This window comes from Desmodus rotundus, chromosome 1, assembly GCF_022682495.2.
Source record: "Desmodus rotundus isolate HL8 chromosome 1, HLdesRot8A.1, whole genome shotgun sequence".
NCBI lineage: Eukaryota > Metazoa > Chordata > Mammalia > Chiroptera > Phyllostomidae > Desmodus > Desmodus rotundus.
In genome coordinates, this window is record NC_071387.1 from 28118959 (window position 1) to 28145518 (window position 26560).

At 53.2% G+C, this 26560-nt stretch overlaps 1 protein-coding gene across 2 annotated transcripts in view; it reads right to left on the bottom strand.

Moving 5' to 3' along the window:
- Window positions 1–26560, bottom strand: part of COL15A1 (collagen type XV alpha 1 chain) — a 95172-nt gene that overhangs the window by 36033 nt on the left and 32579 nt on the right. For both annotated transcript variants that reach the window (XM_053922292.1, XM_045195269.2), the window contains 12 exons: window positions 25567–26114; window positions 24339–24413; window positions 23625–23705; window positions 18183–18330; window positions 14770–14879; window positions 12557–12742; window positions 11132–11284; window positions 9085–9246; window positions 8371–8544; window positions 5293–5385; window positions 4091–4225; window positions 3503–3565 (listed from right to left, as the gene is read on the bottom strand). In XM_053922292.1, coding sequence (XP_053778267.1) covers window positions 3503–3565; window positions 4091–4225; window positions 5293–5385; window positions 8371–8544; window positions 9085–9246; window positions 11132–11284; window positions 12557–12742; window positions 14770–14879; window positions 18183–18330; window positions 23625–23705; window positions 24339–24413; window positions 25567–26114 — 1928 coding nt within the window. The remainder of the gene's footprint in view (window positions 1–3502; window positions 3566–4090; window positions 4226–5292; window positions 5386–8370; window positions 8545–9084; window positions 9247–11131; window positions 11285–12556; window positions 12743–14769; window positions 14880–18182; window positions 18331–23624; window positions 23706–24338; window positions 24414–25566; window positions 26115–26560) is intronic.

Consider the following 26560-nt stretch of genomic DNA (forward strand, 5'->3'; position numbering starts at 1 on the left):
CCTGAAGAAGGGAACTACACAGAGAGAGGCAGTATACAGTTGCCCTCTCCCCGCTGCCCTCACAGACTCGGTAGCTGCTATTTTGGAATATGAGCAGGTCAGCTTGGGGATGGAAGATTTCTTCTTACTGGAATTTACACAAACAGGGAGAGTGAAGAGTGGGAGCCCCAATCAAAAGGCTCAGCAAGACGCCACAGTCCCAAAATGGTGACGGCAGAGCTGTACTTCATCGCTCAGTGAGGGAATGGTAGGCTGACACTATGCACTGTCTCGGAATTCCAACCGGCACAACCGCAAGCCTGGCTGTGAGGACGTGGTGTGGATACACCGGTCACACAACGGTCACACAACAGAAACGCGGGGGAAGGAGCAGGAGCGGACTCTGCACGCTGCAAAGTCGCAGTTTAGAATCTGGTCGAGATTTCAGCTCATTACGGTAGCTGGGTTGGCTAAAGACACTGTTAGGCTTTGTCCTAGAGGAACACCAGAAAAGTTAATAAATATTAATACATGGATTTTTTCCCCCTGTTGTGGTTTTTGAGACAGCACAACTAATTGCCTGTGGCTGCCTGCTGGTTTTGCTCATGGTGTTTCTTATACCAATAACTTTGATATGTTACAATTGCAAGTGACCGTAGTTTATTTAGTTTTATGGAGGCCTATAATCCAGGTTTCGTACCAAACGTATCTGATGTCGAAAAAAGATACAAAATGGGAAATCGGGCCAACAACTAGAATGTTTACTTGGAATCAATTGTTACAAGCTCCAAACCCAGAGCTGGATCCTAGTTAAGAGCAGCTGACTGCTGGAGCAGTACCCTGTTCTTTATTATACAAGGTTGAGGGAATTGCCCCCAGCCAAGCTGGAATTACTGGAAGGAAAGGATGAAAATAATGATTTATTTGCATTCCTCTTATGTAGCTAGTTTTACAAGGCAAACAATGACGTTTTGGCAGCTTGGTGAGATTGCGCAAAGCCCAGCAATTCTGGGCACTGAAGAAAATTTCAACGCGCAAACTCTTTTCTACCCGGATGCCCCGGCGTCTGTTGAAACTGAAGAAGACAATGAATGGTTTGGATTACAAAGAAGGAAAAGAATGACCAGTTAATCCCAGATGGGTGCCGCAGACCCGCACGGTAGAATGTGCACTGCAGAAAGCAGAAAGGAACTTTCCCGAGGCCCGTCTCCCGCAGGTTCCTCGGCACTCTTTCCTGACTACTCCGTGTCTGAGAAAGCGGACTATTCCCCACCCATCCCTGTGTGCTGCAGATCTCAGAATTAGCTGTTTGTCTTAACTTGGGAAAAATAAAGTAAGGAATACTCATATCATGGAACTCAAGGTGGAATTACCTACTTCGTAAATTCTTACTGCCCATCTGCATTTGACGGCAATCCCACATTTGAAAGAATGATTACATATAACAATGTTTTATACCAGCCCAAGAAGCTGGACCTTTGGGGAAACACCCTATTTCAGAAGACCACCTAAACTGGTCTGTATGCCCTGCAGGTGAGAACAGAGGCCGATTTCCTCTCGGCATGAGGAGAGGCCTCCCTACAAGTGTCCATGGAAGGCACAGCCTGGGCAGGGGATGAGTCCCTTGTCTATGGAGGTGTGCAAGCTGAAGAACAGATATTCAGGAGGGGACTCGAGGATCAGATATCCTCGAGACAAAAGAACTTGGATCTTTCGTTGCATTATATCCCTGAGATGCTTCCTTTTCTTTAGCGCGATTTTATTATTTTACATTCAGACCATGTTCCACCCTCCTTGGTTTACCCCCTTTTGGGGGGGGGGGGGAGAGGGAGTAAATGTCACATGCAAGGTTCCCTTTGAGCTCCCTGGATGCAAATTTCCAAGTTCTTCTGGAGCTTGCTCCTGCTTTTACTCCACCAGAAAACATCATATACATAAATAGTGCAACAAATTAGCAAACTGATAGCAAACTTCAGCGGGGAAAATGTGACTTGTCTCCCAAGAAGCACGGCTGCTTCTCCCAGCAGCCGCAGTGTGCCTGTGCGGGCCTTTGTGTGTGGCTATGGGTGTGGGTATTTTTAAGTGCCAGACGGGGGGGGGGGGGGGCAGGGAGAAGCTGGTAGGAACAGGGAAGAGGAGTGTAAGTCTATGATGTTTCCTGCAAAATCTCATTTCTTATGTAAAACGAGTTCTATAAAGCTGACAGTGGTTTCTTCTTTTTCTGAGAAATGAGCTTTCCATGAAAATCCAGTTACTGCCTCAATTAAAATAAACGCACTTGAAAGCTGATGGAAACTGGCAATTGAGTTCAGTGAGGATGGTGGTATCTAGGAATTTTCCACAGCTTCATCCAAGTAGGGTGTACAGGAGTGCCTGGCCCCCATCCCGGCTGGGAGAGACTCCCCCTCCTCTGAACCCCCAGTGGAACTCAAGCCTGCATCACCAGGAGGCTGATCTTATCTTTATTGTTCTCCTTCGCAGGACATGGCTTATCTTCTCAACCAGGCTGGGGACATTGGAGAGGCAGGAACCCCACCCCCAGAGCCACCAAGGGCTTACAGACAGGAGACAGGCAGGCTTACGGAGGATGCCGAGAGTGAAGGCCCCGCAATCTTCTGGGAACGGAAGGCTGAAATGGTGCCTGGCAGGACTTGCATTCGTTCATCAAAGGTGAGGCCTGTGCTAGGTTTTCAGGACTCACGGGCAATAGTGTTACTGTGTGTTTGTCAGGGGGCCGTGGGGGGCGGAAAGGTAAGCTGACCGCTTTAGTGTTGTTGGCTAAGCGGGGTCCCCGCAGAGTAAATGTTGTGCTGATGGGAAGCGGAGGAAGGAGGCATGCTTTCTGCTCAGAAGGAATCTGGGAGAGCTTCCCAGGGGACATAGCTCAAAGGGGCCTTGGAGGTGAGAAGAGGGAAAGGACATCTGAGACAGAGAAAATCGTGTGCAAAGGCCAGGAGGCTGTGGAGGGAGAGCATGCCCAGAGCACTTCAGCAGGGCCGGAGGCCATGTGGGGTCTCGGTGGGAGACGGAGCTAGAAAGGCGGGTCAAAAAGGGTGTTGAGGGTCTGTGTGTAATTAGGGTTTTGTCCTCCAGGCCGTGGAAAGACATGGATATTTTCTCCCCCGAGAGGGCGGTGAGAACCCACTGTAGGAAGCGGCCTGGGCAGGCGGGTGGAGGCTGGACTGTGGGTGGGAGCACAGGGTACTGGGGAGGAGCCTGATAGGAGAGATGAATGTCAGACCGGGATGGACAGAGAGGCGAGAGATGTGGACGTCAGGTTGACCAGGTGACTGGGTAGTGGGTGGCACCATTCACTGAAGCTGGGGACACTCAGGAGTGCGCAGGGAAGATGCTGAATTCGGGTCTGGCATAAAGAGCCCGGATGGAGACATCAGCAAAGAGGACCAGAAGGGGATTAGAGAGGGTCATTCACAGAACAGGCAAGGTCAGACTTAGAGGTCAGGGAAGGGAAAGGTGGGCCTGGGGGCTCACACGTGTTAGAACCCTCCCATCTTCCTCATACCTTCTCCCCTTTCATCCCGGGAAGGCCGGAGGCTCCATCAAGTCCAGGCTGTCCCTCGGGGCCCTGGGGAACATCAAGGACAATCAGCCCACAACATCCTTGATGAGAATCAACTATTGTACAAACCCTTCCTGGAAAAGGAGGCCAGGACTGGGAGGACCCCACAGGTGAGGTCCTTCGGCCAGGTCCACGGTGGAATGCCAGGCCTGGGCCAGCAGAATCTGAACTCCTGTGGACGAGGGTCACGGTTTCTCTTCTGCGGGGGAATCGGACCAGACGGCCTCAGAGGGGGTCCCACCCCAGGCCCCACACGGACATCCTGTGACTCTAAGATTCCACGTGAGTCTGCATTTCCTCTTCTGACTGAGATAAAGCAGCAGAACGATGTGTAGGATGATGTTTTTCCTCTGCTGTTTCTCAGAAGAGTTTTAGCAATAACTTGACTGAGATTTTTGTTTACAAACATAGCTAGCTGCTTGCTCCCTGTTGTGAGCTTGGGCTGGTGCTGGGCCCTGCAATCTGTATGCCCCTCACTGCCTAAAGGAAGACCTGTGGCCACAGAAAGGAGACATGACTTCGGTGGCTTACGGGGGGCCCAGGTTCGCCAGCAGCTCCATCCTCTCCAGGAGATCCAGGGGGTCCCGTAAAAACATCAGTTCCTGGTTTTCCTGGAATCCCAGGTAGGCCAGGTGGGCCTGTGGGGCCTGGGAGGCCTGGGGGACCCTAAAAAGAGACAGTCTGTTAAGAAGCAACAGGGGAGGTGATAAATGTAAGCATACACTGAGCGAGTATGTTCTATGCATTCTCTCCACTGCTTACTGCAACCCTACAAGTAGAGAATGGTGTTCCCACGTAGCAGAAGAGCTGGCCTTTGAACCCAGGTCTTTCTGAGCACATTAGATCGTGTCTTATCCTTAGGTGTACATACACAATAAAAACCCAACTCATGGGAATTCTCAGAGATGCTCTGGTTAATTTAGTTTTCTGAGTAATCGAGAAGTCAGTCAGAAACTGCTTTTGCGCTGGCTCTCGCTGTCAGAAAGCTTCCTGCACTGCACTAGTCTCTTTAGCCTCTGTCCGGGGTGGCCATCCCATCAGCCTGGAGAACCCGGGCAGTGAATCCTAAACCCTCCCAATCCTGCCAGGAGCAGTGGGCAGAGGGGCAGCTGAGTGGAGCCATCTATGTGGGCATTCAGCACAGGGGCGCAGTGGACGAGATAGACGTGAGGCTGGGGCTCAGGGACAATGGTTCCAGCTGTAGCTGGAGGTGGGAGGTGTTCCCTGGGGGGCAACTTAAAGGCAGACCAATGGGGGCCCAGCCTTGGGCAGGAGGCCAGAGAAGCAGGAAACACTAGAGGGTGTGGTGGGGGGACAGGTAGTCAGGGGGGTCACCTCAGGGCAGGGTAGATTTTAAGAGTCTGGAAGCCGAGTGAAATGCCACCTAGACAAGAGGCCAGTAGGTCTCTGTAATGGGCAAGGGGTGGGGAGCAGAAGCCTATTGGTAGAGGTGAAGGCCACGGACACATCTGCTGGAGAAGGCTGCCCAGAAAGGAGGCAAGTGCTAGAGTGGAGGTCCTGAATATAAAATTAGGCTCATACTCACTTAAAATAAAACAAAAGCAATGGATGTGGGAAAATACATGCAAAGATATATAAAGAGGGAAAAATATGATGACCTCCCAGCAGCCCACCCTCAGCCTCAACAATGACGGATGGCGGCCAGTCTGGTTTCATCTGGTGTCAGTGTGAAGGCCATCCAGACGCCAGGCCATGTCAGCCTTCACACTTACTTTTAACAGCTCCTCACCGCACCCCTGGTCACCAGAGCCAGAGCCGATGTCCGAGCCCCAGCCCAGGCCGGAGCCCTCAGCCTCCACTCCCACCTGCAGAGAAAACAAAGTCTCACAACTTGTTTTAACTGCAGTTCCCCAGGGACAGCGTGTCACTGAAAGCTTTCCCACATTCCACAGCTCTGTCAGCCTCTGCTGCAACCTGTCCTTCTGGCCCTTCCCGCGCCCCTTTCTCCACTCTAGAGCTACCACCCCCCGGCTGTGCAGCTGACACACAGCCTGTCCTCAAACATACTACATACTTTTATGTCTTCTCCTCAGCCTCCTTTCCTGCTTTCCGAATCCTTACTTAGCCTTCGAGGCCCAGTTCCATGGTCACCTCCTCCATGAAGCCCTCCCCCACCACATTTTCCAGACAGAATTCATCTCTCTTTCTCTTGTATTACCACTGGCCCCTGTTGAGGTCTTGATTTTGGTGCCAGGACCGCCTGACTTGAACCTTAGTCGTGTGCTGTCCCTCAGCCACTCCAGACTAGGACTGCTCCAGGCTCAGCCACATCCTGAGACACCGCTGGGTGCCCCGTGTCCAGCACGAGGTCTGGCACCAAGAGACACTCAGCACATACTTGCTGAATGCCATCGATTCCCCCAAAGAACAGAAGAAACGTCCCCAAACACTCCCAGTATCTACCTAATATCTAGCTGCTGCTATGTCACCTGCACCCAGCAGAGAACAAGCTCTTGGTAATTAATTATTTGTCAAATGACCTTAGAAATGGAATGACCTCATTGGGACCACCGTGGATTTGCTGTCAACTTCTGGATCATGTTTGAAAATTGGTGGTTGCGGAGAGTGCAGAAAACAAACGTGGAAAGTCCAGACACTAAGACTCATGCCTGCTTGGCTCCTGGGAGCTGTGTGACCTTGAGCAAACCCTTAACCCTCTCGGAGCCTCTTCTGCAAAATAACTACATACCTAATTGAGTGTGTACTATATGCAAGGTAAAGTTTTCCTTGTATTAACTCATTTAATCCTCACAACAACCCAAGGTGTAGGTACTGTGATGCCCATTTTATTCATGAGCAAACAGAGAGAGAGAGAGAGAGAGAACGAAAACAGCACAGCGTGTTGGGTGTCCCTCTCACCCCCCATCTGGAGGGACTCTGAGATTTAAAATGATGCCAAAGACTCTCCAGGGTGGGTACTGTCTTGACTGTCCCCATGGTGCTTTGAAACCCTTTGCTCAGGAATCGGGGCATCCGTTCCCATTCCTTGCAGACTCCTGATGGTCAAGGGCGATCGGTTTGCATTAGTGATGTGCCAGGGTGAAGTACTGCGTATTCACGTCTCCTCTCCTTTCTCACTCACCCCCACAATCACCCCCTCCCCACACTCCTCTTCTCAGAGCTTTAAAAATCCCATCGTAAAAGTCGTGAGGGGGTGGTGGAAACACCAAAGTGGGTTAGGACCCTAGCAACCTTCACAGCTCTGCCACTTTGAGGCAACAACTGCTAACATTTAGGGAGGGTATTTCCTCCCAGGGTTTTTGCATGTGTCTATTTTTAAATAGCTAAGACCACACAACATGTTCAAGTTTATAACCAGCTTTTTTTCACCTAACATTGTATGGTATTCCCCCTCCGTCATTAAATACTCTGAATAAGTATAATTTTAATAGCTGCCTATGTTCCATTATTTGAATATACTTTAATTCAATTAACCCTCATTCGCTAATTAAGCCACGTCCAATTTCTTTTACTACCACGGACAACACATTAAAATCTTTGTGCACAAAGCCTGTTTACACATTGGACTCTCCCTTACGATGGGTTCTTAGAAGTTTCTAGGTCAACAATACGCAGTTTTATGGTCGTTAATATGTGTTGACATAGAACTTCTCAGAAGTAATAAGTCCGTCAACACTCCCACCAGCCACACCCTCACCGAGAGCCAGTTACTCCAAGCAGAAAACTCAAAGGACAACTGACCCAGTTTCTTCAACAAACCAATGGCTAAAATAAGAACGTGGAAAACAACTGTAGATTAAAGAGACGTAAGATACACATGCACCAAATAAAACGTGTAGCCCTTGTTTGGACCCAGATCAACCCAAGGCCAGGAAAGCCCTGGCCAAGCAGCTCGGACGGAGTGTTGTCCGGGTGCGCCAGGGTTACCTGTTTGATCCCCAGTGAGGGCACATGCAACCGGCTTAAATAAGCGCAGAAACAAATCAGTGTCTCTCTCTCCCCCTTCCTCTCTCTCTCTACAAAATCAACCAGTAAGTAAGAGAAAACAGATGTTAGTGAAAAGATTTTTAAGCTATGGTATCAGACAATGGGAAGGAACCATTGTTCGTTTTGTCAGAAGGATAATAGCATTGCGGGTAAGGGAAAAAAGGGTCCAGAGCAACCGGTTAGCAATACCCACTAAGGTACGCGTGAGTTCAATGATACGGTGTCTGGGATTTGTTTTAAATGCTCCAGGCTGCCTCTCTGCTCTGCGCTGAAAAGATGGCAGTAGGAGGTGTGACATGTGAAGCGCAATTGGTATAATGACTTGACCGCCCAGCCACCGCTTTTACAGACAGGGAATGAGGCCCAAAGACAAGAAAGGATGTGCGTGGGGTTGCACAGGTGCAAGCCAGGATCACAGAAACTCGTGCTGGAAGGGACTCGGTCACCGCCCCCCACACGCACACCTTTGGCGCTTCACACCCTCTGCAGTCCCTGGCCCGCTTTCAGGCCTCCCGCCTGCAGATGGGAATCTCCTGACCTTGGAGATGGGCCTTTGCATCTCTGGTCAGCTCTGCCTGTCAGAAAATTCTCGTGTCGATGTAAAGGCCACGTGGGACATAGAGCCAGGTGCCCTAGATTTTACCTCCTGCTTTTTCCTCCACAAACTTCAGCTTCGTTGTGTGTTCCCAGGCTGGAGACCCCGCCAGTGCCCAAAGAGGGCCGTTTGCAAACCAAAGCCACCTCTGTGAAGGCCAGGGACAGGCTCCTCCCAGGGCTTCAGCCTTTGTTTCTCTCCCTGTGAAACTGGCCAAGTCAAACCTTCACGCCTCTACACTACTTACCGCAGTGACTGGAGTCACGGCTGTTTCAGGAGTCACAGTTGTTTCGGGAGGGGTCACCGTGGGCATGGGGAGCGGGGGCCCCTCGGGGGGCACGCTGCCCGACTCCTCCACCTCAGCGGGGGTACAGGGCTCCTCTGTCGTGGCTGCTGCTAAGTCGTCCTCCTCACTGGGACCCTGAAGGCAACACCAGCACGAGGGATCACATCACCTCCCCCATGATGCAATGTGCTCACAGCTGCCTGCCAGTGAGTTTGGTGACTGTCATTTCAATGGCACTAGCCCGATTTCAAAACACAGTCTTACCTACAACTGTCATTAGCCCTGACACATTCACGGAAACACAGACCCATATTCCCTTCTGCAGTACGTGTCTCCTCTAAGCCCCTCCTGTGCCCAGTGACAGGGCATTCACTGACCCCTTCTCCCAGCAACCCGCTCCTACTTTGGCCATTCCCTCAGAGAAAGTTCCTCCTGGAGAAAGCTAGAGGGAAGCAGGGTCAGGAAGAATATCCACCTCCCTGACCCTCTCTGTTATGCTCCCTCCATCGCATCCTGCCTCCCTGCAGCTAGAGTACCACCGCCCCGCCTCACCCTCACAGTCTCTCTAACAGACTGAATGGGCATTTGCCTCTGGGAAGGTAGTAACTGCTTGGTCTGATGATGCTGACACCTCTGACCCCAGGTGAGTGGCAGAGAATGGTAGGACACACTTACAAAAGTGACCGCCCCTTGCTCAGGGGCTGCTGAGGTTATGACGATGGGCAGGCCACTGGTGGGAGCCCCGCTGGCCTCCTCGTCTTCATCCTGGAAAGTGCTGAGGGGCATCTCTGCAGCAGCTGCTGCTGTTGTTGTCAAGGTGCCCTCAGGGCCTGGGCCCTGAAACAAAACTGGCATGAGGGACCGTGCCCCTGGGTCCATGCCCCTGGGTGGTGACCACAGGGAGGAAACTCCTGCGGCCATCGGAATGCTGGCATGGCCGCAGCACCCCTTCCCTTGCCCATCTAAGACCTCTCGGGTCGTCCCCCCATCTCCAGGGTCCCCCCAGCACACCTAAGCCTGCACGTCTACACTAACTGGACGCTCACCACCTCCGCCAGTGGCCTCTCTGTTCCCAGACAGCCCTGCTGGTTAAGTTCCAGTTTCTACTGAGTCAAAACTAGCGCCTAGTTTCCTCACCCTGTGATGAGGGCTTTGCCTTTAAGGAAGAAGTGGGGGAAAAAGTGGACAAAAGGAAGATGAGGGATGAGGGATGAAGGAGAGAGAGTAAAGAAGGTGGTGGTCACCCTTTGGTTCATTAAAATAATCCATACAACTGCCCAGTGGCGGGGAGAGCTGTCGGCTGGTGAGGACATTCCCCTCCCCACTGTAAAGTTTCACTGGGTTGACAACGTTCCGCCAGAGGTGAAAGGCTGGGAGCGTGTGTGGGGGGCAATCTCAAAGGCCAGTGCCATTGGCGTGTGATGGCCTGACAACTCGCTCCAGTCGTTCACGCAGCAAATACACATTGAGTGCCCGCCACTTGCAGGGATGAAGACAGATGGGTGAACAAGGTGTGTATAATGCCTGCCTCACAGGGCTTACAGTCTGGGAGGGAGCTGGAAATGAACCACTGTACCAAGTTTCTCATTAGTTACAGTTATGCGGGACCTTCCCAGGAGAAGTGAGGGTACCGAGAACGTGCCTGCGGGAGACCTCCCAGTCTGGGCTGGCCTCTCCTAGACGGTGGTGTTTGAGCTGCACTCTGAAGGCGAAGCAGGAGCTAAGGAGCGGAGGAGGGAGGAAAAGGTTCTGTGCGGGGAGGGGATGGTGTGGGGAGATTCTGGGGCAAGAAGAGGTGCATTCAAAGACTGCAAGGTCAGTGAGGCTGAAGGGCCGAGAGCTGGGAGAGAGGGGCCCAAGACCTGGTCAGCGAGGATGGCCAGGCCAGACCCTGCAAGCCGTCCTCGTATGCCAGGTGGGGTAGCAGGGTCTGCGGGATGGCTGCCCCCACCAGGGGGTGTCAGGGGAGGTGACAGGGTTGGCCAGGCAAGAGGCTCCGCCTGCATCTGGGCTGGGGATGGTGGCTCTGTCCAGGGCTTGGTGCTACCAACAAGACTGGATGGTTGATGGGACATGGGAAGGAAGGAAGAGGGAAGAGAATCCTGGATTGGGACTGGGGGTGATGGTCCTGTTCATTTGAGGTGGGAATGCGGGAGGAACAGAAATGAGGAGTCTAGGTTTAAGTTGCTGAGCTGGAAGAACTTGCAGGATACCCATTCTAGTGACAGGACAGGGACAGACTTGCCAAGTATCCTGGAACACGTGTGTCCTGCCTTCAGGAGCTGGGAACAGTGTTCTCACAAAGCCTAAGGAGAGGGCTGAGCAGTCCTGGCTGTGCCCCAGGACCCTGCTGGGCTGCACCCTGACCCTCCGCTGCCCTCTGACACCCTGTGCTTGCTCCCAGAAACAGGCCATGGCTGAGACCCTTGTCACCCCTTCTACTGGCAGTCCGGCTCGCCTCCTCCCTGGGCCCAACCCCTGCTGGTGGAGGCAGTGGCTCCTGCACCAGCACTGGGATTCACATCAACCTTCCTGACTCACCTACCCCTCCAGCAGGCTCCCCACGGGCCTGCAGGGGTTTCACCACACGCTCCCTCAAGGGGCGTATCTGGTCAGGAAGGTGCCCCCCAACCCCACTCAGGCTCCTCTGGATTTGCTGAACAGAACGCAGACTGGCCCCTTGACAAGATGGGTCTGCTCCCAGCCGTGACTTCAACCTTACCAGAGGGACCCCTTCCCCAGGCCCCTGGGTGGACATGAAGAGGGCTGGTCCCCCAGTGGGCACACTGCCGGCCTCGGCTTCCCCATCAGTGTTGGTGGGCATCTCAGCCTCCTCCATTGCTGTCACTGCAGAACCTTCTTCAGTATCTGGACCCTGCATAGGAAGACATCGCAGGGACCAGGTCAGTGATTGACAGCCCAGTGCTTGGAGGAAGCAGACAGATGGGGTCCCTCCTATACCTGCGTCCTATAGCTCCCTCACCTTCAAAATATTTGCACGTCCCAGGCCTCACCTTACACCACTGCCCTGACTGGGCCACCCACACAGAGGCCTTGACCTTACGCACCACCCAATGTGTGAGCGCCCCGTCCAGTATGGCAGCTATATGTTCATCCTATTCCTCCCTGCTGACCTCAGTGGCTGGTGCGTGTCACAGTCTCTGCCATCCACCTTCCACCGCTCCTGAGAGTGAAGCTTCCACAACACCCAGGTCCTGGGACGCACAGCTTTCTAGTGGCAGGGGTTAGCTCGCCTCACTCTCCTGGCTCAGTGCCCTCTGCCTGCCCTCCCCAAGGTCACCAATGGTCACTGCGACAGATCCAGCTCATGCCCTGCTCTTCAAGTCTTTACTCACTGGGAACCCTGGCAGAATCTGCCAGTGTTACCTCAACCCAGAGCAGCCAACACCACCCTCACCCAGAACGAGACACAGCCTCCAAACCACACCCCGCTCCAGGCTGGCTTCCCTGACCCTTTCTCCACTCAGGGTCAGGCGACCTTCCTAAAACCTACTCTGACTATGTCACTTCCTTCTTTAATACCCTCAGCAGCTCCCTATTTCTGCCAAACACTCTCAGGTTCTTTCTCATGGCTTCCTCAGACTCAGAGGCCCCTCAGCCACACTTCCCTGCCTTCTGTCACTCACTCCTCCCCCCATAGCTGGGCAGGAGTTAGGTCTTGCTGTGCTCCTGTTGATGCCTCCAGGCCTTGGCTCCTGCTGGTCCACCTCCTGGAACACTTGTCTCACTCCCATCTGCTAGGCCACTTCTACGCATCCCCTGGTCTCACCTTCAGCTCTCGTTCCCCAGGAAGGCTTCCTGGGCCCACAAGTCTGGGTCCTGGCCCCCTTTTCAGTGCTGCCAGAGCCCCATGTGCTTCTCCTATTGCACCTCTTGCCCTCTGTCGCCAGGAGGCGGTCTACCTCATCTACCTCACGCTCAGCACAGTGCAGCCCCCCACCGACATCTGCTGAACGAGTCAACGGACAACTCAGCCTCCAAATCACTGTCTGCTCGAACCTGGCCCCACCAGGCTGTAGCTCTGCGTTTTGCAGACAGATGAGGAAGGCCAGTGACTGCTCCCACCTGAGATACCCACCATCTCCCAGAAGGAGGTGAAGTGGAGTGTGCACTCCAAGCTACTTACTGAAGAGATCCCTTTCCCAGGGTCCTGGGTAGACATGGAGAGGGCCGGCCCCCCAGTGGGCACACTGCTGGCCTCTACTTCCCCTGCAGTGCTGACGATCACCTCGGCTCCTGCTGCAGTGCTGACAGCCACCTCGGCTTCTCCAGCTGCTGCTGTTGATGCCAAACCTGCTTCAGTGTGTGGACCCTGAAACAAAGGCATCCAGAGGGACCGCGTCATTGGGCCCACAGGCCTGGTCCATGGGCCTGTACCAGGGAGAACAGACTGTCTACAGCCCTCTATCAACATGCATTTCTGTAGCTTCTTTCCCTCAAAGCACACTCTCATCTGGATTTCACCCCAGCCCCATGACCGTCCCGGAATCACAGCATCCCAGGACAGGAGCATCTGCAGGGCACCTGTCTGCATGCACCAGTGACTGCGAGGTCACTGCCTCCTGCATCAGCCTGCTCCAGCTCTGACACGTCTATCTAGACGTGTCTGCCTCCCTGTGATCTCTCCCACGTGCGCGTCCCAAAGCCCTAAGAACAGGTTGAACATCTTTGCCCACGACAGGGTTTCGAGGTGCGCAGGCAGCAACCCTGTCGCCCTCAGCCTTCTCAGTTTAGACGCCTGCTTCCTCTCTTTCCCTGTGACTTAGTTTCCTTCGGGATGCACAGCCTTCTCCAAAGGTCACACAGCAGGTGCAGGAAACGGACACAGCAGCTTGGGCTGCTGGTGCCAGCAAAACCGACTGTGTTTATCTCAGTTTCCAAGGTGGTGGTGGTTGTTTTTTAACTTTGGGGTTGTTTGGTTTGCAAACAGTAGTTCATTTGGATACTGCAGTTCATTTGGAAAGCTGATGAAAACTGGACAGATTTCCTTGCTGCAGGACTTCTCAGAGCCTGTAGGGAAGGTATAAAGTGGAGCATTTCCTAGACTTACGTGACAACCGCACCTTTTTTCATATAACACACTGAGTCCTTGCAGAATACTGTCCGAAAAAACCCAGAGAGAAGATGCTGTCACAGATTTTAAAACGAGACTCTTTCTGATGCAACTTTAGCTAATTTCCCAAAGGGCCTTATAATGAAGTATAATTAACTAATTAATTGTACGATTAAGTACAATTCCACCATCCTCAGGTACCTCTCACTTGCTAAATGAAGGAACCGGGCCACTTATGTTGGACACGCTAAGAGACAATGAAGTGAAATCAGTTCCACCAGCGTTAGCCCATCACCTGCCTCTGGGCTGTACAAGAAAAAGAAAAGAATGCATTTTGAGAGAGTAAGAATTCCTCTGGAGGGAATTTTAAGTGTGTTGTGGCTTTTCCCCTCCCTTCTCCTCACTGCAAACCATTTGGTGAGCTGGATATGTGTTCCTTGGAATTTGGGAGACAAAGGGACTGAATTTTTTATTTCACGCTGGACTGGACTTTGCAAATACCTGTAAAAATAGGCTGTTATCATAGAGTGACAGGGAGGGAAAGTATGAGAATGTCTGCATTTTCATCCAGGATAGTGGGAAGAATGAGCTGACCCTGTGAAGTTTTAACAAAGGCCATTGTAAGAAAAATACATTTGTTTTACTTTGCTACCCAACTGTGTCCAGCATTTTAAAATTTGGTTTTGCAGTTATGGCTGGTGTGTCTCAGTTGTTTGGAGCATTGTCCCATAGACGAAAGGGTCGTGGGTTTGATTCCTGGTCAGGGCATGTACAAGAAAGCAACCGATTGGTGTTTCTCTCTCACATCAATGTTTCTCTCTCTCTCTCTTTCTTCCCCCGCCCCCAGTAAAAGCAATGAAAAAATGTCCTTAGGTGATGATAAAAACAATCGGTTCTATGGGTATCAAAGCCAATTACCCAGCCACAGAGTGGATGCACACGCAGTTAATCTGATTCTGTCTGGATGGGGCTCCAGGGCTGTGCATCTGCACAATTGGACGGTTGGGCAGGAGGTAGGTGGATGCCATGGTGAGGACCCAGCATCCACCCCCGGGCAGGTGTGAGGACCAGCTGCGTCTCCTCCCCCTGTCCTGGTGCCTCCTTGAGAGCCTCTGGGGCTCTGGGACTCCTGCCTCCTCTGTCCCAGCAGGAGGGAGGCAGTCTCCACCACATTTACCTAAAACCCTCTGGTGTCTCCACCGAGCCCAACACAAGTCGCCATCGAGTCTTAAATAAGCAAACAAATTTACCAGTGACTTATCAAGGGGAATTTACCATTCACTCACCACTTCAGTGACGTGAAGAAAGGCCCCATCCCCCGAGCCAGCGTCCGTAAGGGGTGCCCTGTCCGCAGCATCAGCCCCCTCCAGTGTGACATTCAGGATCTCCCCAGACCCTAAGGAAGCAGGCATCCTGAGATTAATAACTGTGCTTTGCAGTCCTGAGAAGGAAGAGGTGCCTCGTCACTGACCGACTTGAAGTGATGACCAGGATACAGGATTAAGAGAAAATTAAAAAATCAAAAACAAAAACCCAAGGTAGAATTACATGCGTCTAAGGCCTGCAATCAGCCTGCTCTTTCTCTGCCCTTTTTCACAGGGGTAACCATTTCAGACCAAAGTTATAGCCACACCAGAGCAGCGAGATTTAGGTACAAGGTCCAAAAACAGCCCAGACGCCCAGCGTAGGGACCGCCTGAGCAAACCGAAGGCGGTGCGACCCACGGTTGCAGTCACAGTTTCTGTCACCAGCTGCAGGGCTGGAAGCCCGCTTTGGCACTTGGTGACCTGTGGCAAGTCATTTAACCTGTGCCTCGGGTTCCTCGTCTGTAAACGGGGGGAAATCCCGACCCTGTAGGCTTGTTTTGAAGGTTGCGTGCTGCAAGGACTAAATGAATGAAAGCGAGAAGAGCCTCAAGGACAGCCCCCGGCGTAGAGTTAGCAATCTGTGCGTGCTCGTTGTCAGTGCGGGTCTGCCTGCGTGAAGGGCGGAAAGCTGTGTATGAGTGTACATGTTTTATCAACGTCACGTAATTAACGTAGTTGTATAGCACAGATAACATATAGCAGGATACGTGGAAATATGTGTGTATGCAGATAAATGGTACACTCTTGGCTAAACCACAATACTCACCATTGATTTCCTCCAGAGGACGGGAGAGGAAACTACTCTTATTTTGGTTTATACAACTCTGCACTGATTAAACTGTTACTGCAAGTGCATACTTCTTTTGCAATTTAAAAAACACATGGAGTCCTAAAGCAAGGAAAAAGAAATTATACTAACGTGGGTGGAATGTCTGTTGTGGGCTGAGCTCCGGGCTGAGCATGCCTCATCTCTCCCCTCACTTCATCTTCCTGCTGGCCCATCTGACCTACCTGCAAGGAACTTCCTGCCACCTTGCAGCTGCTGAGCAGAGCCGGGACAGAACCCCACATTTCCAGTCTCACTATCACCAACTGGCATGTGTGTCCTGCTCTGACCTGCACATTAGCGCCTTATTATTTATTTATTAACCCCATTCCACAGAGGAGAAACAGACCCCCCAGAGAGCGAGTGGCTAGAAGCCTGTGAAGCCAGGCTGACCTGTCCCCACGCCCAGACATTTCTACATGTGCTGTTTTCACGCCTGCCTCCTGCTCTGAACAGTGTGGGCGGTGGGGGATGGGTGGAGGCACCGCCTCATTCAAGGGACTCTTTGCACACGTGAATCCCGTCCCTCTCTTGCATCCTCCCTGCTCCCACCACCAGGGGGCGCTGTGCAAGCAGCTGGTCGGACTCCAGGCCTCTGAGTCCCCACCCCTTGGAAGATGGAGTTGGGGGTAGTATGTGCCTTGGGGCAAGATGGTCTCAGGGGAACACGAATAAAACTATTAGGAGGATGGGGCTCTCAGGGTTCAGAACCATTTCCCTCACCATCTAGACTTTCTACCCAACAAAAAGAACGGGAGGATTCCAGCCAGCTCCATTGTTTTCCTTTGGCCTTTTGTTTGCCTGAGGAGCCGGGAACAGGCAAGCTGTGCGTGGATCGGGTCCCAGTCCTGGTTTGGCTCCCACCTCCTTTCAACTCACCCCTCTGCCTAGGAGAGGCCTTCACCCTGGGCCCTGCAGCCTCTGCCCCTCCTTGCTGGTCCTCAGAAATCCCAATTCCACCCAGGAGAACAGCATTGCAATTCATAAACCACGTCCATATCCTCCCATCCACAGGGGAAATTGTGAGCACTCCCAGTGGACAGTTAAAGAAGCTAAAGCTTGGAAAAAGTAAGCAACTTGCCCCAGGCCTGGCAGCGAGTAGGTGGCTCAGCAGGGCTTCCGTCCAAACTGTCTGCGTCTGGCCGGCCCCCCAGTCTTTCCACAGCAACACCCTGGCTCCTTGGCCGGATTGTGACTTTATTAAATTATCATACAATTTTTTTTCTATTCCGTTCTACATACTTCTCTTACCCACAGACTTCCCAAGTCTCGTTATTAAAATAACATTCATTTACTGATGGCAGCAGTAAAAAGAACACAGAAGATTGTAGAAGATATGTAAGCTACAGAACCACAGAAGAAGAAAATGAAAACCACCCACACTCCTACCACCCAGAAAACATTACTCCTCCCAGCGTCTTGTTGTATATTACTCTAGCACACACACATTGTTCTCCAAGGCAGGTGTAAATATAAATAACATGGATTTGAAATTAGGGTCATAGAACACACATAGTTTGGAGCGGCGCTTTTGTCGTGGAGCACACCATGAGTGTTCCCCTGGGCCCTTAAGTCTGCCGCAGCAGCAGTTCGGGCTGCACACACGAATGAAGCACAGTTTGCTCAGCCGGCCCCTAGGCTGCCTGTCTGGGCTGTGTTTTGACCTTGCACCTGAATCTCAGTGCCCTGGCGTTGGCTGGAACTTCAGTCTGAAATGGTGACCCCTCTGATGAAGGGCAGAAAATGCAGGCCGATCTCAGCCTTGGGCACCTGTCAAGCTGCGGTCTGAAGGATCACATCAGATCGTGGGGTTTTGTCGGGCCTCCTCTGTACGGCTGGGCAGTGACCAGAGCCCTGGACGGGGAACCAAGAGGCCAGGCTGCACCCAGGGCCTGCCACTGGCCTCCTGGGTGCCTGCCCCTCTCCGGCCATCAGGTAGTTTCTCCACGTGTGTCACACAGCAGTTTAGATGGCCTGACCCTCTGAGAATTGGAGAGTGTGTGGTGGGGCTGGGAAGGCTGGGGATTCTGGAAGTCAGGCCTGGGCGCTGGCTTCGTCCCACCAGTCACTGGCTGTGTGACTGTGGGCACGTCACTTAGCCTTCTAAGCACTGGTGTTTCCATCTGGAAAATACTGGCTAACATTGAATAAAAGCAACCAGAAGATGTATGGTTGAGTTTGCAGATGCAGTGTGTAAGCACTTGGCACATAGTAGGTATTTAATAAGCAGCAACAATTATTACAAACTTTTCCGTTAAACCTCAGGCACTTCAGGAGGGGTGGACTTTGGGGAGTGAAAGGCCAGCTATCCAAGATTAAAAACCAGCCCTGCCATTCACAAGCCATGGAGCTGCAGCTGGGTGACTCGATTTCCCCACCTTGTTTATCAGATGCTGAAGGTTAAGTGAGATGCTCTATATTCCATATGTCACCCAGGCTGGACACACAGTCATCCTCAATAAAAAAAAAAAAAGCCGCCCTGTGTGAAGGTGCGCCCAGGACTTGCCTTGCTCGGGGCTGCTGTGCAGGACGACGCTGAGGTTGGCAGTTCCCGGGGTCGCCTCCGGTGTGGGCTCTCCAGAAAGCTCCACATCCTCAGAGGGAGGGGATGGAGTTGGAGGTGTGTTTATGGGTTCAACTTTTGCTTCTTGAGGCTGAAGGGAGAAAAAATGAGACACAAAAGGATTTACTTGGCAGGAAAGCAGAAAAAAAAAATGGCAGCAAATATCACTGGAGAAAGTACTCTAGCCACAAAATGACTAGATTCTTTCTTCTGAATGAACCCAGAAGAAAGCTCAGACCCGTCTTTGCATACCTGGGCAATCACTGCAGCAGCCAGGGCCTGGAAAAGGCTGCGTGCAAGGGTAGTTTAGTTCTGTATGGTTTACAGTGAGACTCTGCTAAATGTGCCTGAGCTCTCTGAACACAGACCACGAGCCCGTCTCCCAGGCCAGGAAAGAGGTGCTCAGCAAAGATCTGTCAGATGAGGAAACGAATGAGGCAACGAACGAAGCAGGCTGCACTCAGCGACCACTGTGTAAACCGGTCCCAGGTGGGCCCTGGTCACGAATTCCTCTGAAAAGAAAAGATGGGTACGCTTTCCTTTCTGGGATGCTTCAGCTCCTCTGTAGCTTTTCCAAAGCCAGTCGGTATCTCAACTAACTTTACCCACTAGAAAAAAAGAAACAAACAAAACCCTCCAGCAGCTGGAAACATAGAGCAGTTCAGCGATCCAGGTAGAAATTCTGATGGGGGGATGGTGGGCAGCAGAGGTCATGACATCACCCCCAGGCAGCGGCTCCTGAGACCCAGGGCAAGCCACTGTTCAAACACCCCCACCCCTCTCTGAGTTCAAGGGGCTGGGGGTGAATGGAAGGACCCTGCTGACCAGTGTCGGGCCTGTGATGTGAATGAACAAGAAGCAACGAAGCCACGAAGACTTCAGGGTTCAATTGTGGTTGCAGCTATCACTTACTTATCTCGACTAGTAGCAGAAAGTTATTTCCTCAGTGTCAGAATCTAGTGTATAAACAATGAATCTCGGGTCCATCAGAACAAGGAGGGTTCTTACAGGCCCCATAACTTAGTTCTTACAATCAATCTCGGCTCTCCACTTAATTAGCTTTGTTATGTTGGGCGAGGCACAAAACCACGCTGAGCCTCTGCCTCCTCCTCTGTGAAGTGGGGCCAGTGGTGACTACCCACAGGACAGCAGACACATGGAGGCGCTCAGCACAGGGCCACGGTCCGAGCCCACCCATGGCAGCCATTCCTCAACATCAGCAGAACTCTAAAGCAGGAGAAAGAGCATCACCTCCACAGTGATTTTGTCTGGCATTAAAGGTGATTGTTTTATCTTTTCGCTTATCTGCAGTTGTGTTTTTTTTAATAATGAAAATGGAATATTTGTGTACTAAAAAAAAAAGATTGTTTCTTGTACTGTAAAATTTCCAGGTGGAGATGGAGATAGAAAGGAGTTGGGCCTTGAAGAATGAACAGTTTCAGAAAACAAAGATGGAGGAGGCACTGAGGTGAGAAAGGACATAGCGCCGTCAGGGTCTGACAGCGTGCACTTGGCGAGGGTCAAGGACAGAAGCAGAGGGAAGAGCCAGGAAGTGGAGAGAGTGGAGGCTGGTTCTCTGGTGAGAGGTCTGGCTTTGGATCTGGGCGTCTGTGGGGTGTTAGGCTGGGGAGTAGAGCGGGCAGGTGTGTACTTTGGGGAGTTCTCTCTGGTGCCAATGGGTTTGGGGAGTTGAGTTAGTCCAGGAGACTGGGAGGCTGCACCCAAGAGGCCCAGTGAGGCAGGCACCAGGGTGGTCTGTGCAAGCGGAGAACAGGGACCACCCCAGGAGAAGCTGTGAACACCCTCAGGGGTCTCCGTTTCTCCCAGCCGCGTGGTGACCAGCAGGGGGGCAAGGACCCTGTCGTGGGCAGGTCCTCTCCTCTTCCTGCCAGGCTCCAGCGAGGCAGCCACTTCACCAGGGTTCCCTGATGGTCTCAAGAAATCCCGTCTCCAGCCCAGAGCAAGGCTGCTGGTGGCTGGAAGTAACATTATAAAAGGGACTTGGGCTTTCAGACAAGGCAGGCAGGGCAGGTGAAGGCACAGGAAACCCAGGACAGCAAGGTGCGGGTGGGCCGAGCTCTGTAAGTCAAGGCGGCAAAGGCTGCGTTATATGAAATCACTGACTCCAGCCCATCAACCAGAAACCTCTTTTGGAAAACTCCTAGCCAGGCAGCCACACATCCCTGGTCAAGGGCAGAGCGTGAATCTCGTGAGCTGACCTCGGTGGTCAGGGTCAAGGTCGAGTACCCCGCCCCCAGCAGGCAGCTGTAATGGCTTTTAGGGGTTAGTGTGGATGGATAACCAGTGTAGCCTGTGACAACTAGAAATGTGGAATCTTAAGACTTTTTTGTTAAAAGTGTAGAGATTTGCTGAGCCCACATTCATATTCAACACAGCTTTCCTGAGGCCCTACTGTGTGCCAGGGTTTGGCTAATCCCTGGGGATATGGAAATGAATAAATAAGACAGGGTGACTGTCCTCAAACTGCTAAGCTATGGGGCGACACAGACCCAGACACAACGAACTGTGATTGAACGTGAGTGACACGTGGGATAGCAGAAGTGAGCCAAGTGCAGGGAGGGAAGTCAGCAGTGGCCTCCAAGGGGGCTGTAGACTGCATCCTGAAGGAGAAGCAGGCATTGGCCAGGCAGAAAGACCTCTTTGCAAACGGAACCCAGGAGCAAAGGCATGGATGAGGGTGAAAGTGCTGTGTGTGTCTGAGGAACCGTGAGGATTTGGGTGTGGCTGGAAGAGAGACCCTGGCTGTGGATCGGAATCACCTGCAAACCTTTTTGTGAGTAGAGATTCTCGACCCCACTCCAGACCTCCTGAGCCTGAATACCTGTGATGCAGCCCAGTCACGAGTCCCCTTCCCTCCTCTCACCCCTACCTTCCTCTGCCCCCACCTCCCCCCACACAACTTTGGTGCACAGCCAGAGCTGAGAACTACAGGGATATTAATTGTACCACAGCATCAGATAGAACTTTCCAGAAATGGAATGGTGTGTCAGCAGAAGCTGACTTAGCAGGGGGAAGAGGGCAGTAGCAGGGACTCCTACCCTAAATGGGGAAGGAGGAGAGGAGGGACTCATGATTCAGTTCGCTGGTCACGGCTTGTGTCTTGAAGGGTGGCAGCTGGAAAGGCTGAGGACAGGGAAGTAATATTCATTCCAAGAGAGAAGCCAGACAGAGCGGAGGGGGAGGCCGTCTGAGAGTAAGCGGGAAATCCCCCCCGCCTTGGAGGGGCAGCTGGGGAGGGCAGCTGTGGAGCCCCTCCAGGGGATGGTGGAAGGGGAAGTCCCAGCTCTGGGGTGGCATGACTGAGGCCACCCTGGTCCCCTCCCTGGAGACCTGGCCCCGCCGCCTACTCGCTGGGCAGCCTTGGACAAAACTCTACGCTCTTCTACGCCTCAGTGCATCCTCTGGGGAACAAATGGAAAAGCACGGCCCTGCACAGGCGGCTGGAGGAAGTGAGGGCTCTGCAGAAGCGTGCGGAGGGACTCTGATATCCAGAACAGACGGGTCGGCCTCCAGGTCGACAACAGTAAGAGGGAGAGCTGGATTCAAGTGTGGTGGGCCTCTGGTCTATACCAGTTCTCTTAAAACTGCCGAGGAGAGTGGAGCTGGAAGATGGAGGAAGGAAAGGGTTTGGGGTGCCCTGGAGGCCACAGTCCAGCAGACCCCTTTTCACTTCTCGAGACACTCTGGGGATTTATGCTGTACCCACTCCCAGCTGCGACACGCACCCACACCTGCCCTGCACTGCAGGACCCTGGCCCGGGAGAGGAGGCCAGGCGAGGGGGCCAGGCAAGGGTCCTGACGCCAGCACTGTGTGGCCCTGGCACAGCCACCCTGTCCTTCTGAGCGTCCATCTCCCTCACAGGTTGTTGCAAGGGTTCCATTGGGTCACATGTGCAAAGCACACAATGGGTACCGAGAACCACCAGTCCTCTTCCTCCCTACCCTTTCTCTTGCTCTATGCAAATCTGGCAGCTGCAACGACCCGTCCGTCAGAAAGCCTGCCATGACCAGCCCCACCCCACGATTGTCTCTCACTCTCAAACCCTGCTCCCCTCTCCTGTCCCGCTCCCAGGCCCACCTTGGGCATCTCTGCCTGAGTGGGCCTCACTCCTAGCTGCAAACTGGCACACCGGGAGGGTAGCATTGGGCTGGGAGGCCCAAGTGACCACCACTCTGTGCCCTGGACATGCCAGCGAAGTGGCCAAGGGCTGATGGGTACACAAGATTGCCACACTGCTCACAGCAGTCACTGCCAAGGCGGCCACTTTGGGCCCTTGACTTCTTCCATCCAAGATGCCCAAGAACTGGCTGCCAACCTGGGGGTGGACTTCTGCAACACTCCCCAGGAGAGCAGCTCAGAGGCATGGCCTGGCCCCTGAATGGGACATCAGGGGACCTGTGCTCTTGCCCCAGTTCTTCCCATGTGTCCTAGAGCCAGTGTCTTCTCACGGGGCCTCAGCTTGCCCGTCTGTACAAAGGGCACCTTTTCACACCTTGTACAGAAAGAGGTGACCATTCAGTCCCGTCAGCACTAACAGACCATGGTCCTGTCCTTGCCCATGCACACAGCTATTGCCCGAGGTCTATAATTATGGCCTCTGCCTTATTTCCATGTGTCTGCTCCTCTCCCAGACTGAGTTTCTAGAGTGAGCCAGACCAGTTCAGGAGATCACCGGGGCTTCTGTCCTCGATGGCTCAGACGCCACTGGCTATCCCATCCCCGCGGGCTCCGTGGTGTCTCCAGAGTCTGACTCAGTGCTTTGGACACCGCTCTCTTGTCTCAGATGCAGGGCACACTCCCAGAAGCAGGAGGCCTGGGACCCTGGAGGCTGGCTGGCTTTCCCATGGGGTCAGAAGTGAGCTCTTGAGAGGACTTGGCACCTTCCGAGAGTGGGGGCCTTGACTTCGTTCTCATAGCCAGAGTCAGAAGCAAACCTTCCAATAGCCACCGTGCAGGGCCACACCCCTCGTGCCAGGCATGGGTCTGACACCTAGCCTTGTGCCGCCTCATGCAACCCTCTTACGACCCCCTGATAGGACTCTGATTATTGTTCTATGGTGAAGAGGAGCTGAGGCCTAGAACGGCTGAGCAAGTTACCCAAGGTCACAGAGCTGTGAGGCAATCAAGTGCAACGCTTGCCTCTGGGCAGCCTTCTCATGGCCGCCGCACAGGGCAGCTCTCAGGTGACCTGTGTTCCCAAGCGCTGGGGATGCTGTGACACGCCCTGCGGCCGGCACTCTCCCGACGACTGAAGTCACAGATCTGAGAACAGACATGTCAGACCCTGGGCTCTGGGACTCGCCAGGAACTCGCAGCCCCTCACAGCTGGCCAGGTTGGCATGGCACGGCTCCCCAGTACTCACCGGGGCTTGGGTGTAGGTGTCGGCCTCTAAGATCTCAGCGACTCCGGCCGTCTCCAGGAGCCCGCTGGCCTCTCCGGATGCCTGTGTGGAGGCAAGTGGTGCCAGGTAAAGGGGGAGCAGAGTACATGGGGAAAGCCAGAGAACGGCCTCCCGCGGAGGGCCGTGTGAGTGTGCATGTCTGTGTGTGTGTGTGTGAGACAGACGGACAGACAGAGTGAAATTGAGGAGGTGCACATGCTTGGTTATTGTTTTTGTTTCCTTCCACATTTTATTGCTCAGACAAAGAACAACCCCGATTCTAACTCAGGAACTGATTCATTTGCCAAGCATAAACGCTAAATTTAGGTTCGCTTTTATAAGAATGTACATTCAGGGTGTCTGAGAGTTTTGGTTTTGATTTTGGAACCCTGACACGCTCTCCTGGCAGGAAGTCCGCAAGCCAGGCCATTGGCTGCCGCAGCTGCGGAAAAAACTAACACCTCAGAAGAATCACCACCATGCTCACTCCCTCCCCCCGACCACCAAGCTCTTAAAGATAATAAAACAAAGCCAAAAAGCCCAAAATAGAACTTGAGGCAGCACTGGCCAAGATGAGAGATTGTAGAGGCCCCATGACGTTGGGGATGAGGAATTGCCCGGGCACCCAGCCCTTCCCGGCAGACCGGCTGCCGGGCTGCGGGGCCAACTGTGGGGGTAAGGGAGGTGGGGGCTCACCGAGGATTCTTCAGCTTCACACAGCTCCTCCGGGGTCCTGGGGTCGGGGTGGATGGTGAGCTGCTGTATGGAGCCCTGGGGGAAAGCAGAGGGGTCAGAAGCCACCACTTGCATGTCTACGGCATAACCACTGGCAGAAACACGACAGCTTTGGTGACAGAGGAGAACCAGGGGCAGAACAGCATGAGAATGTGGTTCCCGTTGGCCATGACAAAGAAGCCAAGCCACCTCTTGGCCTGTTCGCATTTAGGGGGTTCTCTGCTGGAGCCAAGGTAATGTGAGCCCCATTAGCTGGAGAGCTCCTTGGGGAGTATTGTGTTCAAAGCACAGGCTAACACAGCAGCCTCCTCACTGCGCCCCCGGCCTCCAACTTGTCGGGGCAGGCCCTGACATGCTCATCTCCCGGTTCCTGGGACGTGTCTTACGCTGGGAGCTGGGCACTTCTTGGCTGGAAGGCCTCGTCTCAAGAAGAACTGCCTGCCAGCCTCCCTCCCTCCACCCTTACCTCCTCTCTGCACATCTGACAGCTCGTTCTCCACGACCTGCCCAGAGCGAGTGTTTAAAAATTGTTAATTGGATTTTACCTTCTTTAAGTTCTCAGTCTTCGTGCACGCTGCAAATCAGCCCAAACCCCGCCCCATGGTGCTGTCTCGGTCAGCAAGCCTGAAGTCAGGACACGCGCTGACTCAATGAATAACCACAATAGCTTAGCGATTTTCTTTAGAATGGCTCTTACGTACAAGCCCATTCTGACCGTAAAGTCAGTGTTCTGATATGTTTTCAGGGCCCACTGTCAGAAGGAGAGAGAGACACTCTCTCACGCAGGCATTTAGCCGGCTACAGCCCTGCAGAAATTACTGCATGTGCTACCCCTAGTCGAAGATACAAATCACAGGAGGATCTAACAAGGCCTGCTCTCTTTATAGGGCCTTAGAACACAGGAAGTGCTTTCAACAGGCTCTCTCACTTGACTACGACCCCGTGACATGGGTTTTGTTCTCCCCACTTTCAGATAAGAAAGCAGAGAGAGGCTCAGAAGACCCAGGTACTGTAAACCAGGCGACACTGAGGCGACTGGCATCTAGGTGCTGGGCTCCAGCCCAGCATTTCTCACACCACGCGTGCACACCCCTTGGAGGACATAAGGATCAAATAATGGCAAGTGCAGTCGCTCGTGTTTGAGGTGCGGTGTCCAGTGGCCTCCCCGACCTGCAGGGCTCACACTCACGGTGAATCTCTCCAGCCCTGTGGCTCCTGCACTGCCCACGAAGAGCCCTGCACTGGCCTCGAAAGCCAAGGCCCGGGAGGAGCGCTGGAAGGCGACGTGGCTGTGCTCCTCACAGTCCACCAGGAGGACCACTTCCTCGCCCTGGACAATCACAGCAAAACGGTTCCACCTGTGGGTCATCACAGGCACCGAGAAGGCAGCAGCCTCCTGGGACACATGGGAGCCGGGCTCCGTGTAGTAGAGGATGATCCTCTGGTGGCCATCCTCCACGCCCGAGAGCCGCAGGCCCAGGTAGATGACCTTCTGGAAGGCGTCCGTGATGGCAAAGAGCACGCCGCCTCGGGCACTGCCGGGCTTCACGGTGACACTGATGGCAAAATCCCGGAAGAAAGTGGCGGGGATGAGGATCCTGGCCGGGCGGCCCACATTGGCGCCGGGCCCGAAGCTGTAGGCTGGGAAGCCGCCATAGCCTGTGACGAAGGACACGGATGAGGGCAGCGGGACACCAATGAGCTCCGTGAGGTCCACCGGGCCCTGGGAAGCCAGTCCTGCAGGGAGGGAGAGAGGCCGTGCTTCACACATGTATTCTACTTTGCTTGGAAATGGGACATCTCAGAGGTCAGCTGTACAACCTCTGCCTGACATGCGTTAACCCTGCACCGTACAGTATGACAGCCATTAGCCAAGTGTGGCTCGTGAGCGCCTGCAATGTGGGTCGTCCCCACTGAGACGGGCCATAAGTAGAAAATGCAAATTTCCAATACTTAGGTTGGCAAAAGGAATGTAAAATATTTACTTAATAATGTTTACATTGATTACATATTGAAATAATAATTGGGGGAAATACTGAGTTAGAGATATTATTAAAAACTTTTTAAAGAATAATATGAGGGCCCTGACTGGTACAGCTCAGTGGGTTGGGCATCATCCAGCAAACTGAAAGGTCACGGGTTCAATCCCCAGTCAGGGCACATGCCTGGGTTGCAGGCCAGGT